Source organism: Ornithodoros turicata, chromosome 1, assembly GCF_037126465.1.
Source record: "Ornithodoros turicata isolate Travis chromosome 1, ASM3712646v1, whole genome shotgun sequence".
NCBI lineage: Eukaryota > Metazoa > Arthropoda > Arachnida > Ixodida > Argasidae > Ornithodoros > Ornithodoros turicata.
Window position 1 is genome coordinate 40,579,278 of NC_088201.1, and position 17,238 is coordinate 40,596,515.

The 17,238-nt window shown below is 44.1% G+C and overlaps 2 protein-coding genes across 3 annotated transcripts; one reads left to right on the forward strand and one right to left on the reverse strand.

The window, feature by feature from the left end:
• Positions 1–32: 32 nt before the first annotated feature.
• On the reverse strand, positions 33–8,768 carry LOC135378060 (protein IMPACT-A-like). 2 transcript variants are annotated; one of them, XM_064610902.1, is made up of 10 exons: positions 8,670–8,768; positions 4,151–4,227; positions 3,884–4,003; positions 2,293–2,345; positions 2,108–2,170; positions 1,282–1,424; positions 954–1,057; positions 788–861; positions 500–593; positions 33–431 (listed from the first exon to the last, which is right to left on the reverse strand). In XM_064610902.1, the coding sequence occupies exons 2-10, from the start codon at positions 4,190–4,192 to the stop codon at positions 228–230; spliced, it is 897 nt and encodes a 298-aa protein (XP_064466972.1). In that variant the 5' UTR covers positions 4,193–4,227; positions 8,670–8,768; the 3' UTR covers positions 33–227. The 2 variants fall into 2 exon arrangements, with proteins under 2 accessions (XP_064466972.1, XP_064466974.1); XM_064610904.1 differs by lacking the exon at positions 8,670–8,768 and adding an exon at positions 8,492–8,614.
• LOC135378059 (nardilysin-like) lies at positions 8,749–12,800 on the forward strand. Its single transcript, XM_064610901.1, has one exon. The coding sequence runs from the start codon at positions 9,038–9,040 to the stop codon at positions 12,668–12,670; it is 3,633 nt and encodes a 1,210-aa protein (XP_064466971.1). The 5' UTR covers positions 8,749–9,037; the 3' UTR covers positions 12,671–12,800.
• Positions 12,801–17,238: the final 4,438 nt, after the last annotated feature.

A 17,238-nucleotide genomic window follows, 5' to 3' on the forward strand; every position in this document is an offset into this window, starting at 1 on the left:
CTGAGAATGGTAAAGAGTGTCTGTCAAAAAAGGCATGTTCACATAACTTTATTTAAAAACATATAGTTGTCACTGTTACTGACATATTGACATCTCCTTAGAAAGAAAAAGGAAACCATACTATTCACTATATTATGGTGTATGTGACATATAAAAGAAATGTACAAGTCGCATTCAACAAAACGTCGACCAGAAGCACTGTACATTTTGCTTTCTCACATGGTGTATCAGCTCCTTCTCTTTGGTGTACTTCTTCGTTTCTCCTTGTTTTTTGCCTCTCCAGGAGAGGCAGTTTTATCCTGTTTTATGTAGCCATGTTGAAGTAGTAGATCTCTGGCACAGTTGTTGATATGTTTGAAACGATCTGGCCCAAGGTGTGTTCCACCATACCATCTTGTTACGACTACGTAGACATCTTTGGCATCCACAATCTTTTTTAGAGACAGTCTTGATTAGCATACGATATATTAAGAGCAGGTCTGTCATTCATTCTGCTTACATCTAGTAGGTGTAGTAGACGGTTCCCAGCATGTGTTTCACCATCATCTGCAGAGTCTTTTAAGACAATTCCTTTAGCCTGATTTTGCACTATCCTGTACAAAAGATGTTAGTGATACCTTTTTTTCCTAGTTTCTGCCTCCTTTGAGAGTCAGCATTAAAGTGATATATTTGTAAAATAGTGGTCTTTGTAAACACTTCAGTTATCAAAGCACAAGATATTTGTAGAAAACCAAAGCATATATCAAAGGTGCACTATGTGCTCACATAAAACTTTACAACTGCATACCTGTAGGCCCAGATATTATGTGTTGCTTCTGCAATTTTTTTATTCTGTTTCAGTGTTGTCAATACGTATTCCACCTGGAAAGCATTGCAATATGGGACCAAATTTTACATAGCTCACAAACTGGAAATACTGTGCTTAGTTTTCTCAACTCTAACTAGCTATTTACCTCTTTCGTACTCGTAACTGCAGCAAGATGAGCCTGAAACACGCTTCTACGGTCAACAAATGTTTCACCGTGGAAAATCTCAGGCACATGTTCACACTGCAGTTCTGGAAAGTTCGTTAACATTCCCTTGTGAGTTTCGATTTAAATGTTTTATTGACACTGTTCAATACAACCCGCTAAAAACAGTAGGAAACAGTGTTGATTAAACACACTCTGCCATCAAAGGACACAAAATGCATACTGTCTTTGCTTTGTTTCCCTGTTTAAACAGATTGTGTAACCACTATTGGATTCAGAAAGATGCGAGATGAAATAATAAGCTTTCTACCTTCTTGTACATCAACCAGTGTGAGCTGCTCCAAAGCAGGAGGCGTTGGCTGGCTCGGCTCACTGATGTTTTGTCCATGTTGCGTCAAGAAGTTCTTTATAATATCCACCCAGTCATAGAGAATACTCTCTCTCAAATGTGTGCTGCGAGAGGAAAAGTGATTGATTGGTAAACGTGTCTATGTTGAATGCAGGATAATTCTCTATGAAGTAACACAACTCCGAAATATACTTTAGATGTTTCCGATGGTTATTGAAAGCACAGTAGTGTAAGCACATACTGGTCAGTAGATATTTCAATAAATCCAAAACCTCGTACTGCACATGGGATGCTGACCCCCTTAATTTTTGTCCTTACTGAGTGCTCATATTAATCTTATGCCATGTATGTAGCATGCTGTCCTAACCAGATCCCTTAACGCCTTGATTTCCGAAACCGACATTCACCGCCGTATTCTCACTCAGCCTGAGGGGTCCCTGCGCTTCCAGGGACCCTTTCAGAAGCTTTGGCAGCGCTTCCTGCACGTGCCCAATGCATTGCCAAAGCTACTGGAAAGGTCCCTCAAAGCACGGGGACCCCTCAGGGCTTCGTGGGATTACGGCGCTGAGTTTATTGTGTACGTTGCTCTCGTTCATAGGTGAGTCTACTCTTCCCTTGGCTGTTAGTACATATGTGGATTTTCTTCAAGCTTTGAGTGAGGAGGTGTAAGCTACACCTTTCAAAATGCAAACTTTGAACCAACTAATAAGTCTAGAGACACCACACTATGGAATGCTAATGGAACATGCTCTCTTCCCCCCCCCAAGCACAGTAATATGGCACCTACCAGTAGTGGTCTTCAAGAGCATTTGCTAAGGCCTCTTTGGAAGCTGGGCTCATCCATGGAGCACTACATGAGTTCAAAATGAGTTACCTTACCACACTTTAACAAATAACAGAAAATTACACGATAAATGTGACATTTGTTTGGAGTAGAAAGCAGAAGGAAACTAAAACATGAGCCACACATACCTGATTTCGTAGATTGGAGGTGACTCAGAGGGATAATCTGGTGGTAATCTTACCTGCAATAAAGCCACAAAAACCCATGGTTGTCGAGCAGAAAGTTTGAAAGTACATAATGGAGTTACAAACATATAATGAATAACATGCTCTGCCCCTATTTTACTCAATGAAATGAGCTTTCCACCAATGAGGCCAATAGATAAAACCCCGGGCAGATATGAAGCCCGGTGCAACCAAACAACAGCGGTACTCCCATGCGGTGCCCATCATATTTTAAAATTATGTTATGCCACAAAAACCCAATTAGTGGAAGCTGCCAACAATATTCCTCATATATAAAATAACCCATTATCTATTTAGATATGACTGATATCAGGTGAAAAGGTTCTATAGTTTGAATCCCATCAACTCTGAAACTCCAGACAACAGACATTACATGGGCCTTTGAGGGAATCCTCCTGAGAAGGGCTGAGAGAGAGAGAGAGAGAGGATGACGTGGCATCAATACTCCCCCTTAATGTCTCGCCTAAACTTAAAGGCGTTGAGACAGGTCATCACAAGTTCCGCGGCAGGAACGAGCAAATCATTCTCACATTTGAGGTCACATGAAAATGGTGGCAACAGTAAGCGGAACAGGCATGTTATCAGAGCAACACCCTCATGTCGTCATACTAACGTCACGCATACGTCTCTCTGTAACCGAATTTCAAATTTGAGGATTCCAGTGATTTATAATGCTGATAAGAAATTATTATAATGAGTAGCATATCAAAGGGGCTACGAAATTTCTTAAACATCCCATAAAATGTTTGCTGAAAAACGTTCTTCCTATCAAGAAACTCTTGCACCAGAAATTTTTCCCTACTGAAGTGCGCCATTTTTTAACCACACGTGGTTGAAATCACCTCCAGACCTCTCCTCCGTAATCCTCCTCTCGCATGTTCAGTACTAGACACGTGTTCCCTGTGCCCCTTTACGTTGGGATCGCACCGAGATTGCCAAAGGAGCGTCAGCGAATCATTGGTGTTCCATTCGGTGCGCAGTGACTTAATGGTGTACAACGGTGGCAGGGTAAAGTTTCTCCCCATGACACTCCCATGGAGCATTGGTAAGGTAGCATGGCTACCCAAGTGTACTGAAGCCTTTCTCTGTGCAAATAAACTATCAGTTGGAAGTTCAGTGCTATATGTGTTGTCCTTCTCTGTTGGTCTACAACTCCACATCTATGACTGGCATTGAGTATCACCATGCGACTGTGTACTAGCTCCACAAGTATCTTAGTCAAGACTTGCTGTACTCGTATGCCACCCCTTGCTTGGCACGACATGCACTGGTTGTTTTCTGCAAATATACTTACTCAATACGGAAAAGGCCTGTTACACAAATTTTAATGACAGTGAAACACCGCACAATCACACGAAAATTAGGAGCCCTTTAATACCTCACACTAGGTTAAGTGCTCATCGAAGCAAAAGCCTCAGGTTGAGAGCCACCGATACTTCGAACTGAGACCGTTCTTCTACTGGGTTAAATGCTGCGCTACTTTGTGTACACTGGCTATGTATTTGTTAGTAATGAAACGTGTGAGAATATCAACCTGGAAATAGAATTCCTCATTTGTGCTCTCATGATGCAATGTGATGCTGTAGACACGTTTTTCTGCATCCTCAACCTTCCAGTCTTCATAAATGGCCATCAGTGCCTCTATTTCATCAGCCTGCGCAGTAAACGATAAACAAGAATTCTTCATTTTCTATTTCTTACAGCACCATGTAACTGCACCTTATGGTTCGATCTAAAAAAAAAAATTCAATTACACTAATTTACTATCGTTGTAACTTGTAACCAAGCTATTTTCTCATACCTGGGAGCATGTGTTGTCAGCCTCATCTCTGTCTGTCTCCATAATTTGCAACCATGTGTCCAAAAGCCAGAATGAAGCTATGTATAACGTGGAAGAAAAGCAAACAAATGAAGCTTCCTTGCGAGGAAATAATTGAAAACAAAGGCAATCATGCATCTTTACATGCAACCATGCATGCAACAGTACTAACTATTTTGTAATTCATGTAACTTTAACATTCATGTAACTATTGAACTCTGCAGTTCAGTCATTTGTTCCTGGGAAGGTGAATTTTAGGCATTGGCGATGGTTGAAAAGGCAGACATTTAGACGCTAAAAATGATAGTTGCAGACTGTATATGCGGTTAATTTTGGAACTGAATAATTCGCAAACTCGGATGGAGAGATGTTTGGGGAATATTTTGTGGTACCTTAATCTCACAGTATGTTGATCTTGCACCGTGGAGTTCTTAGAGGTGTCACATACCTTGCGGGTCTTTAATTTCACGGAAAAATAGCATTCGCGAAAATTGTCTTTGCAAAAATTGAGGAAGAATTGAGGAAGAGGGAGATGATCCGAAAAATTGTGACTGAGTGGAAGAGGCTGGGTATCGTGACTGAGACCCATTCACCATATGCAAGCCCGGTCTTGCTGATTGGCAAGAAAAATGGTGAACAGCGCCTGGTGGTGGACTACAGACGCTTGAATGCGCAAACTGTACGAGAGAAATACCCACTGCCGAACTTGGATGATCAGTTGGAGGGGCTGGCTTGCGCGTCGTACTATACCGTATTCGACCTGGCTCATGGGTATCTCCAGGTCCCTTTGTCTGAGGACGCTAAACAGAAGACCGCTTTCATAACGCCAGACGAGACAGGACAATTTGAACGAATGATGTTCGGTTTGACAAACGCTCCGTCCGTTTTCCAACGTCTCATGAACAAGGTGCTTGGGCCTTTGAGAGGACCAGTCGCTGTACGCTACCTAGATGACTTAATGATTCCTGCTACATCATGGTGTGATCTGATCGATAGGCTAACCAAGGTTCTACAGGCCTTTAAGGAAGCAAGATTAACTCTGCGACTAAGTAAGTGTGCGTTCACTATGGAAAGCATTGAGTACCTGGGATTTCGCATCAGTAAAGGGATGGTTATGCCAGGAGATCTGAAGGTTAAGGATATAACCGAGTTTCCAGCTCCGAAATACCTCCACGAGGTGAGACGATTCTTGGGACTTATGAGTTTCCTCAGGAGGTTCATAGAACACTATGCAACAGTCGCCGAGCCACTGACGCAGCTTACAAAGAAAGGAGCTCCTTACGTCTGGGGCCTTAAGCAGGAACGCAGTTTCCAAGAGCTCAAGTCAAAACTTACACAGAAGCCATTGCTAAAGCTGTACGATCAGACTACGGAGACCGAGTTGCACACGGACGCGTCAGCAAAAGGTCTGGCAGGAATGCTACTGCAAAAGAGCGATGGAAAGTGGCGCCTTGTCTATTGTGTAAGCAAAAGGACGACAGAAGCCGAGAATAAATACCACTCGTCACAACTGGAGTTGACGGCAATAGTTTGGAGCGTCGACCGCCTGAGACCACTGCTTCTCGGCATACGCTTTACAATCGTCGTCGCTTTACGGACTGCCAGGCTCTCGTATACCCATGAATGCCAACATAACACAGAAACCTCAAATCGCACGTTGGAGTGATCTGATACAGGAGTAAGATTTCACTGTCCGACATCGACCGGGGACTGAAATGCAGCACATTGATTCACTGAGTCACGAGCCGGTAGAAGAGCCTTCGGACACGCTAGACAATGTTCTCGAGGACCACTTCGAAGTATGTTTGACATACAGCACGGAAGATCAGATCCTTGCCCTACAACGGGGAGGTTGTGAACTGCGCGAGTTATTGGAAATTCTCGAGAGGCCCCGTAGCAACTGGACCAAAGAAGAGTCCACTTGTGTGAAAGACTACATTACAGTGGATGGCAAGCTGTTGAAGGTCATCGACATAAATGTCAAACAACACAACCGCTTCATGCTTCCCAAGTCTCTACGCAAAGCCATTGTAGTACGATGTCATGACTTAATGGGACACTTTTCGGTAGACAAGACACTGGCTAAGATCAAGGAAAGGTTTTGGTTTCCTCGAATGCGTGCTTACGTAAGAACGCACATCTCGAGATGTTTTGAGTGCATCGCTAACAAGGTACCAGGAGGAAGAACGGAAGGTCTACTTAACCCAATATCGCCAGGCACAAGACCCTTTGAGACTGTGCATGTGGACCACCTAGGTCCCTCTGTGACGAGTAAGCACCGAAACCAATACCTACTTGTCATGATCGACAACTTAACTAAAGTAACAAGGGAAAGGGTGCAAGCTAGCTGGTATAGATCCAAGTAAGTTCCATACTAGATCCATAGGTCCATACTAAGTTTGTGCGACTCTTTCCTGTCAGGAATACCTCAACCAAATGTGTACTACGATGTATAGAGGAATATATCCTAGAGCAGGGACTACCGAAGACCCTAATAACTGATCGAGGGTCGTGCTTTACATCGAAAGCCTTCGAGGAGTTTTGCGTGGAAAGGGCCATAAGGCACGTCCTTACTTCTACGTAGGGTTGCCACCTTTCGTAGTGAAAAATATCGGCTGAGGGAGAGGAGGTGGAATAGAGGGAAAGGCTCGCAGGAAAGGGAAGTGGGTGAGCGGTGGAAGAGCACACACAGAAAACAGAGAGATAGAGAGAGAGCTCAAGATAATACGAGGAAACATATGTTCCTGTGTGTAATATTAATAGTAATAATAATAATAATAATAACAATAATAATGAACAACTAAGGAAAGAACTGGTGACTGCGGAGTTGGGGCTATGCTCCAGATTTATTCAAGCTGTAGTGGAATGTTGAAGGGAAAACCCCGCAAAAGCCCATATGAAAGGTCTTGAGTCACAAATACCGGCAAAAGGCTGCCGGTATCACCTTCCTACCGGCAGAGCGAGCAAATAACCAGCCATGCCGGTATAATACCGGCCTGGTGGCAACCCTACTTGTACGCGACGTCCGCAAGCTAATGGGCAAGTTGAGCGAGTTAATCGAACTGTGCTGCCTGTGATTGCTTCGTCCATGCGGGATCCTGAGCAGAGAGACTGGGACGAGCGAATCAAGGAGTGCGAGAGCTATCTAAACAACGCCATTAGCAAGACGACAGGTAGAACACCGTTCAAAGTACTGCATGGTTATAAGCCTGATTTCTACGCTCTTGCATTACAACGTCTTTCTGGAGACGATTGCAGGGAATTGCAAGATCCCACGAACAACAGAAAATGAAGATGGCCTATGACAAGCGGCATTATCCGGCCCATCAATATGTAGTTGGCGAGATCGTTTTCATGCGGACTGCTCCATACAGGACAGCCAACCAAGACGCAGCCAAAGTTTCGAGGCCCCTTGGTTGTAACTGAAGTCCTCCCATCTGACACATACAGAGTTTCAGCGATAGGCAAGTCGAGTCATTTCCGAACGACTGCCCATGTGTCACAGTTAATGGGGTGGTTCACGACAACTAGATCCTCCTATCAGCTCGATGATGACTCTGATGATGATGATGAGGGATAAGCGGGACCAGCATCAGCCCCTGAGCAACTAATCCCAGAAGCATCCACAGAAGACAGGGAGCACCGGCCCAGAAGAACAAGACGACCTCCAGCAAGATTTGGAGACTTTTAACTGTAGTTGCGTGCGTTAAAGTTTTTCCCGTACAAAGGGATATATCTTTATATAACCTACCTATATTTTTATATAACCTTTTCCTACCTAAAGTTTGCATATTTACCACTTAACTGAGGATAGTTCCGTGTGGCAATTTAACGGGGACGTTTAATCTTTCAGAATGTCCGAGTGTAGTCGTTTTTAGTTTCTTCCCATACGCGAGAGAGATCCAGTTGTATGTTGAAGCGCCATGGCATCGGGTACGCTAGAGCGCCAGCGAAGATGTTTGGGTTTAAAGGGCTGTTGAACGTTGGACATTGAACGGAGGAAGGCGAGAGTTGCTGCTTGCATCGGCGGGACGCGGTATGGCGAGGTGTCCGCGCGTTTGGTCGAGATGAATTGGTTGACCAAACAAATTCGCACTTTTGTTTTTCTTTCTATTTGTACACGTGACTATAGACAACGCCTCCTCTATAAATGAGGAGGCGTTGCTATAGACACATCTTGCACTGGACAAGAAAATCTCTTGGGTATAATTTGATGACGCCCCCATTCGAATTTGACATTATTATTCTGTAAGTAACACCCTGCATAAAACCCAAAACGAGATGACGATCCTCGAACGTCCAGCAGCTGAACGCCGAACACACCCTTCGGCTACTCAATCCGTTTGCTGGAACCCTGCGTATTTGTCATTTGTGACAGTTCGCGTGTCAACACGTCGTCGCTTCCCAGCGAAGCGTATGCAACATATTCATTGTACTACACGTGCTTGGATACAAAAAAATAAAAGTGTACAAACAAACAGCAAATAGTACGAACACCCACCTCCATAAATTCACCTTTCTTCTTTTATGATTATTTTTTTAACCTACATTTCTGCGTCCGTGTGCAGGGGTGTAGGGATACAAAATGGCCGGTGTTGGGGTTGACGAATAAGAACAGTAACAACGGGGGTAATATGTAGTCAGATGCAGCTGCGTGGTTGTGAAAGGATAGTTCACGATTACTGCATTGCTCGATTACGTGTTCATGCTGCGTGGAGTAAGTAAAACGACGCGTGCCTGGCTGGCATTCAGTTGACTCTCTTCATAGTAGCTCGTGATTTCGTGAGGACAATGTGCTCGTATCAGTTGCTGCAAGAAGGTGCAATGCTGGTTCACGTAGCATGTGTGACGATTATGTAAATAGATTTTATGCTCTACGTCGCAGAGCTACTGTCCAAGATTACGAGTTTTCGTCCATTGAGAACACTTAACGGTACTCTTTTAAAATCACGAATTACGGAAAGAAGCATGGAAGACATAGTGAAATCATCGTGCGACACACGTGCTTACAGAGCCATTAAGCTTGACAACGGGATTACTGCTCTACTAATTTCCGATCATAAGGCACGGCGGTTGTCGTCACTGTCTTCGTCCACATCTCCGTCAAGGCATTCGACATCGTCACGATCTTCGTCCCGAACTACGAGAAATGGGCGTTCAACGCCAGGTGAAGATTCGTCAGTGTCCCATCATGTACGAGTTCCAGCTGTTGATTCTTCGTCTCCACCAAAAATAAGTATAGCAACAGCAATCGCTAATTATCTCGCCCCTGCAAGCGGTGAAGGTGCTGTTCCTGAAAAGGGCCCCCCCGGGACGACTGTGTCTAGCAACACAGATGGTAGTGCTGCGTCAAGCCAGTTTGGCAGTGATGATGATACTTCATATGATAGCGATAGTGATGATGACAGTGGTCATGGTAGTGAAACAGAGCCCAAGGACAGCATTGTCTCATCTCATGGTAAAGCAGAAAGCAAATCTCACAAGATCATGAAAGAGAAGATGGCTGCAGCAGCACTTTGTGTTGGAGTGGGAAGTTTTCATGATCCAGAGCACCTGCAGGGACTTGCTCACTTCCTCGAACATATGCTGTTTATGGGAAGTGAGAAGTACCCCAAAGAAAACTCATTTGATTCATTCCTTAACAAGCATGGTGGAAGCGATAACGCATACACGGAATGTGAGAGAACCGTGTTTAAAATGGAAGTGCACCAAAAACATTTTGCACATGCACTCGACATTTTTGCTAACTTTTTTATTGCTCCACTCATGAGGAAAGAAAGTATGGATAGAGAATTGCAAGCTATCGACAGCGAGTTCCAGCTCAACCTTCCATCAGACTCCTGCCGTCTTCAGCAGTTGCTGGGGAGCCTGTCTTGCAAAGGTCATCCAATGTGCAAGTTTATGTGGGGAAACACGAGGACTCTGAAAGAGATGCCTCAGAACGAAGGCATTGATGTCCATGCCGAATTGCGGAAGTTCTTTGACGATCATTATAGCACGGAAGTGATGACCCTCACTGTACAGTCAAGGTATTCACTCGATGAAATGGAAGCGATGGTAAAAGAAAGATTTTCTCTTGTACCACAGCGTGGAGCAAAGCAGAAGGAACAGTTTATAAACTTGTCCTCAGTTGTGCCATTCCCAGCAGAGAACTTCAACAAAGTCTACAAGGTGCAACCAATGAAAAAAGTAAATAAACTGTCTGTCACTTGGGTGCTCCCAGCAATGCTACATGAATACAGGGCAAAGCCACTTGACTACATTGCTTGGATTGCTGGCTATGAAGGTCCTGGTAGCATACTTGCTTATCTGAGGGGGAAATCTTGGGCACTTAGCCTTGTTGCTGGTAATGAAGGTTCAGGTTTTCAGTTTAACTCGCTGTGCTCACTCTTTAATATCACTATTTCCCTAACGGAAGAAGGCCTGAAGAATGTCAAGGAAGTGCTAGTTGCAGTTTTCAGTTTCATGAATATGGCACGACAACAAGGTCCCAGTACCAGAATCTTTGACGAGATAAAGACAATAGAGGAGAACAACTTTCGATGGTGTGAAGAAGAGAGCCCAATAGACTATGTTGAAAAACTTTGTGAGAGCATGCAGTTGTATCCCCCTGAACACTACCTGACTGGTGACAGCCTTTTTTATGACTACAAGCCGGACCTCATTCAGAAGTGCATGGATGACATGATTCCAGAAAAAGCTAATATAATGATCATTTCCTGTCGATATCAGAAGCAGGGTATCTGTACAGAGAGAGAAACTTACATGGAAACCCAGTATTCCATTGAAGACATTCCAGAGGACTGGAAAGCAGCCTGGTCATGCAACCAGCAAGACCTTCATTTTGATCTTCCTCAGCCGAACAAATATATAGCCACAGACTTCACCCTGAAGAGCGATGTTCAGTATCAGACTCAGTTTCCAATAAAACTACATGAAGATGAACATTATCGCCTTTGGTTCAAGCAAGACAACAAGTTTAATGTTCCCAAAGCTTGTGTGTACTTTCATCTTATTTCCTCTACACTGCGTACATCGCCAGAAAATGCTGTTCTTCTTGACCTTTTTGTGGATGTCTTGGACCAGAACATGAGTCAAGAAACCAACGCAGCTGAATGTGCTTCTTTGGATTTTGCTATATACGGCAATGACACAGGTTTGGTTATACAGGTTGAAGGGTTTAATGAGAAACTTCCTGTGCTATTTGATGTCATCTTGGACCACTTGGCAAATTTTGAGGTGCAAGAAGATCTTTTTGAAAACCTCAAGAAGCATCTGCACAAGCATTACTACAATGAGTTCATGAAGCCTTCGAAACTGTCTAGAGATGTGCGGTTGGCAATCCTTCAACAAAACTACTGGTCCCATGTGGAGAAGCGTCTCTTGGAAAAGGATGTTACTGTGGATTCCTTGAGGAGCTTCGTTGAACAGTTTAGAAGCCACCTATTTGTTGAGGGTCTGGTTCATGGAAATTTAACTGCTGATGAAGCTTCTGCCATGGCAGAGCAAGTAATAAAAAAGCTGGCTTGCAAGCCCCTGCCACCATCCATGATTCCAGAGACTCGGGTCATGCAGCTTCCTGTTGGTAACCACTACTGCAGAGTGGCGTCATTCAATCTTGAAGACAAAAACTCTGTTATAACCAACTACTATCAATTGGGACCTGGAGACGTAAGCCAGCATGCCCAGGCATCGCTTTTAATCAACTTCATGGAAGAGCCCTGCTTTGACATCCTGCGCACCAAGTCACAGCTTGGGTACGACGTCAACTGTGTTAACAGGAATACTTTTGGCATTGTGGGCTTTACAGTCACAGTGTGTTGCTCAGCAAAGAAATTCAGTTGTTCCTACGTTGATGAGCAAATTGAAGCATTTCTGAAGACCTTCTCTTCAAAAATCCAACAGTTGACAGAAGAAGAATTTGCTACTCAGGTGTCTTCACTTATTAAGCTTAAGAGTTGCTCTGACCTGTGCTTGCAAGAAGAGTCCAATCGTTACTGGGCAGAAATTGTGTCATTTGGTTACCTCTTTGATAAGTTACAGCGAGAAATAGAGTTTCTCAAACGTCTGCGCTTGGATGACTTCAAGATGTGGTGCAGGGCCCTCTTGCCGTTTGAAAATTCAGAGCAGTCACAATGCCGCAAGTTGTCTGTTCAAGTTGTTGGATACGGAGAAGCTGGGTTGTCAGAGTCCCAGCTACCTGGATCAACTGAGCCAGTGCCCCCTCTGACGAGCCAAAGCAATGTATCTGACGCTTCTACAGAACGACGCGGCTCATGTTTTCGCAGGTGTATGGAACACATGCACCACTTACATCCTTGGATGCATCTGAAAAAGCCTGATGAGACTGCAAATGGTTCTGAATCTAGCAGTGAGGATGTCACCTATTTGCTTCAGTATCTCGAGCCTGTTAACATGAAAGCGAATGAAATCTTCATTGCAGATGTGACAGCGTTCAAACAAGGCTTGAGCATCTATCCATTTACGACTATAAACTCTTAAGTGCCTCTGCTTGGCTTAGGAAAAATATCTAAAACAGTTGCCTTGTCTCATTGTTTTTGACTGTGTGCTTTAAGTACGCTTTCAGCAGTTGTCAGTAAGGTACCAATTAAAGTAGTCTGTTTTGATTGCATTTCTTGCTTGAAGGATTCTTATACACACAATGTCAGGAAAGTTTCAATGCAAATTTAGTTATGCAGGACTATGTATAGTAAGCTGTTCAACACCACATTGGTCATTGGAAGAATCACTTACTACAGGACCCACCTCCAAGAATAATGCTATTGGGAAGCATTGGTAAACTATTAAAAGGCCAGCTCCAGAATTTGGAGACCCTCAAAAACCTAGAGCTTGTGGAATGAGCCTGTGTAGTTTTCATTTGTTTACTAAACATGTTGTTTAGGCACTACTTTCTTCCCACGTTATTCCTGAACCATAAACAAAACACCTCACCTCACATTTCTCAATTGTTTCCCGAAGTGTGACCGTACCACTCTACTGAAAACTGCTTATACGCCGTTTTCCCCTGCTCTTGACGGCGGCAAGGATAGGCTGCCTCACATTGGAGCTGCCGGTGGCCCGGTGGTACACTATTAATCCAATCTACATTTGCTGTGGTTTACCCAGCACCCACCCAACAATTACTGTCTTAATTTATTTCATGCTGTTTTGGTTTTGTGACGGTTGTGCTCGTGTTCTTCCAGAGAATGACATTATATATTGATATTTTTGCTGTAGTAATTCACATTGTTAAGTTGACAGTGAAGAAGACTGGGTGTGGACAAAAAAACAGACACAACACGAACACAACAACTCCGTTCGTCTTTATTTTGCATGCATGTTTTCAACATGGAGCTCTGTTGAGCTGTTGTGTTCGTGTTGCTTCTGTTGTTGCCCACGCTCTGGCTTTTTCACTATGGAGTTTTATCGCCAGTTTGCCTGTACCTATGCGATATTACTTGACATGGATAAGCCAAAATAATGACTGAGTGAAACATGTAGTTGTTCATATCCAGGACTGTCGAGAGAAATTACCGGCCCCAGGGATGGGTCATGTCCGGGACCCCTCCTCACGTCTCGATAACACAGTCCGGGTATCTCTTCTTTATATGATTACGACAGGCCTTGGGTCATGCGGGCCCCTGAAGTGGCCCAGGCCCCGGGGCACCATCCGTGGCTGCCCCACCCTGTCGCCGCTCCTGTTCGTAATCATTATGCCTTAGTGAAAGTTACATTCCCGCTGTAATAGGATCACGTAGAAGCTTGTCTGCAATTTATATACACGGCAGCGGTTTATCCAAGGTTGCAAGCTTGGGGGGGAGGCTCGTTATTGCAGTTATGGGTAAAATACCTCAAAACTGTACTTAAAGCAAAGTACCAACTACCGGAATCATTTGTACATAAAGTGTAGTACAAAGTACCATATTGCAAATGTACTTAAAGTAAACTACAAAGTACTTTAAAGTACTAGTCATGTACATGGAGTACACACGCACAACAATTATCCATCTGGCCATTCGAAAGGGTGAGATAAGGAACAAGAAGACATAAGTTAAGGCAAAAAGGAAACAAGCTAATAGATTGGGATTTCCTGGCTCTTCACACTCTATACTGACAAATCACAGGCTTCCTAAAAAGCATGAGAGAGTAGGAAGCGGAATACAAAATGCACGTCCTGTCTTATGTTCCATTTTTTTTTAAACTAAGATTTCTACGTTACCACATGAAAAGGGTAAAACGTAAAAATGTGAAACGAAAGCATGTGTGCCTTCTGGTCTTTCCCTTTTTTCATTCATCGTATAATCAGCAAAAACCATGCAGGCATTGCAGAATATGATAATTGCGCTGATAACTGAAAGGAACAGTGTATATAGCAATGCAGATTAGTAAATACAAAAAAAAATATTCAAAAATAAGCTGCTGCGCTTCCTGTAACATAACATGACGGCAAAGTTTGCTATTCCCGACTTTGAGCTGTTGAAGGATATAAAGGTGGACTGTGGCTTCTCAACGTTTCGAGCCTGTCAACACTGCATTTTCTTCGTCTAAAATGGCACCACCCGACACACAAAATTATCTATGGGCATGTGCCTATTTTCTTTTTTGCATTACCATACGGTTACTTGATAGGAAAGTACTGGACAAAAGTGCCTAAAGTACAGTACAAAGTACACACTTTGAAATGTGCTTAAGGTGCGTGAGGTGTGCTTAAGGCTTAATGTGCTTAAGTAGCATCGATTTGTTGATTTATGTTGCAGACGGTAGTGTATTTCGAACTTTATCAGGTCCGTGCAGAGCCGTAGCGGCGGGGGTGCGAGAGGGGCAGCCGCCCCGGGCGCCCTCGCCAGAAAGGGCGCCGAATGGCAAGCCCTGCAAGGTTGGTTGGACAGTTTGAGGTAGGAATGAACAGAATTTGAATTTGCGGACTCGGCAGTGTAAATGGGCATTTTCTTTTGTTTGTTTACAAGGCTTCTGACGGCAGGGAGGGAGGGGGGGGCGCTCCCGATTTGCCTTGCCCCGGGCGCAAACTCGCCTCGCGACGGCTCTGTGTCCGTGCATTAGTTTCCCGCAGCTCGGCGATCTGATTTATTGTAGTCATCTGAAAGCAACGAGATCCACGCAAGTAAGCTTTTCCGCGGAGAAGGACGCGCGCGCGACGTCTGTTTGTGAACAGTGTGATGTCAAGAGGGCGGTCCGTCTTCCCGACATCGAGATGCGGCTTCCTATCGCCATCCCTGAAGCAACGTCACGAAACGTCACGCGAGCCGACCGCCCCCTCCTGTAATATGCTCCTCCCCCGGCGCTCGGCCGCGCTGCCGGTGTCCACAGGAAAATACTGAAAACTTGGAAAATACGAAAGTAAGTGAAAGAAGGAAATCACTGAAAAGGTTAGCCAGCTGCAGGACTCCAGCCTCAGAACATCACTTTCCATCGTGTTGAAAAATGCGTGGATTTCGAATGAAAGGTATTGACGGGGAGTTGTTCATTGTCTATTGCACACTTCCAGCGAGTTTTTTCCAGTTTCATTAGGGAGTGAACTATCCCTTTAAAGTACTACGTGAGTACTTGGATGGTAGAAAATCTGGCGAACCTGTAAGGAAATATGAGGGGAAGCGCCTCGGGACGAGAGCCACCGATATTTCGAACAGAGATTTGGGCACCGTCCTCATTATGGGCATACCATGCCAATGATGAGGACGGTGCCCAGAAATTCATAGGTTTTACTTCAGAAAATGACAAAACTACTTGGAATACACACGTACAGACTTTTGCCACAGATGAGGCATTTGCATTCGTGTCACACTGCAATACACACTATTCCAATCAAAATCGCGGGGTTTTTCACAAGATTTCGACAAAAATTTGACAGCCGAAAATCAGTCGCTGGGTTAAGCGAGCTCGCTGATATCGACGTTTGCGGAACTGTTGGCTCCGTCCAATACGTGTCTTCCCACTTCGCCTATTCCCATTTCGCCTAATGCTTTTTAGCGGATTATCTCGCAATCCCTTAGGAGGTTCACCAACTTCCAACTCAAAGGGGATCCATTTGGCCTAATGTATGCTGCAGACAGTCCCACTTCGCCTACTGATCCGTGTCACGTGATGAAATAAGGCGGTCCACTAGCGTGCTGCCAAAAGTCACTTTCGCATCTTCACACAACTTTACAACCTAGTTGGTTTTATTCAAGCGTAGCATTGCGTTATGTGCATTTTTTAGTACTTCCTCAAAAGTAAATGCGATAAATTTGTTATTCTTTGTCGGGAAGTCAAAGTTAGTTATGCATCTCCACATAGCAACTTTATCTCTTTGCTAGTTCTACTCAAGCGTACTGTCAAAAGGCACTTTACCTGTTATATTTCGTATCTGTGTGCTAAACTAATGAGGTCTGTCACAGGTCACGTGCACAGGGACCACGTCACGACCACCTGGTTGGTCACGGCGTACCCTTCGCCATGCCTTCGTGTACCCTCCGCTCTATTCACGAGTGGAGTTTTCCTTCGTTCGCTCTTTCTTTTCTCTTTTGTTTTTGGAATGAGCCAAAATCCAAAAATCTGCCTCTTATTTTTTTTTTTCATTCCAAGTCGAATTCCCTGAGCCGCACGAAAAACCTGTGTCCCTGCTAGTGATTTTGCAAAGCGGTACACTCTAAAAACTGAACTTCACCGCATAGCACGTCCTGCGCCAACCATTGGACGAATGATAGGATTATCCCCTCTGATTCGAGAAGAGAGGGAGGCGTACGCCTTTTTGTGTCGATTATCATATATCCAAATTGACGCAAAAAGGCGTACGCCCCCTCTGTCTTCGAATCAGGAGCGAAAACCCTATCATACGTGGCAATGGTTGGCGCAGAAGTTGCGGTGAAGTTCAGTTTTTACAGTGCAGCGGGTCCATCTCCGTGTCCAGTCTGAATGGAAACTTATCTCTTTTTTATGTTAAACATTCATCCATCCATTCATTCATGAATTCATTCATGAATCAACGAAAATAAAATAAAATGAATTGATTATTATCGAGTAAAACACTCGATAATAATCAATTCATTTTATTATTTGTGGTATCGCACACA

Coding starts and splice junctions, on each gene's coding strand:
- LOC135378060 (XM_064610902.1), bottom strand. CDS start 4,192: ATGGAGACAGACAGAGATGAGGCTGACAACACATGCTCCCAG. Junction 4,004..4,150: donor CTGACAACACATGCTCCCAG/GTATGAGAAAAT, acceptor TTTACTGCGCAG/GCTGATGAAATAGAGGCACT. Junction 2,346..3,883: donor ATGAGGAATTCTATTTCCAG/GTTGATATTCTC, acceptor GCTTTATTGCAG/GTAAGATTACCACCAGATTA.
- LOC135378059 (XM_064610901.1), top strand. CDS start 9,038: ATGCTCTACGTCGCAGAGCTACTGTCCAAGATTACGAGTTTTCGTCCA.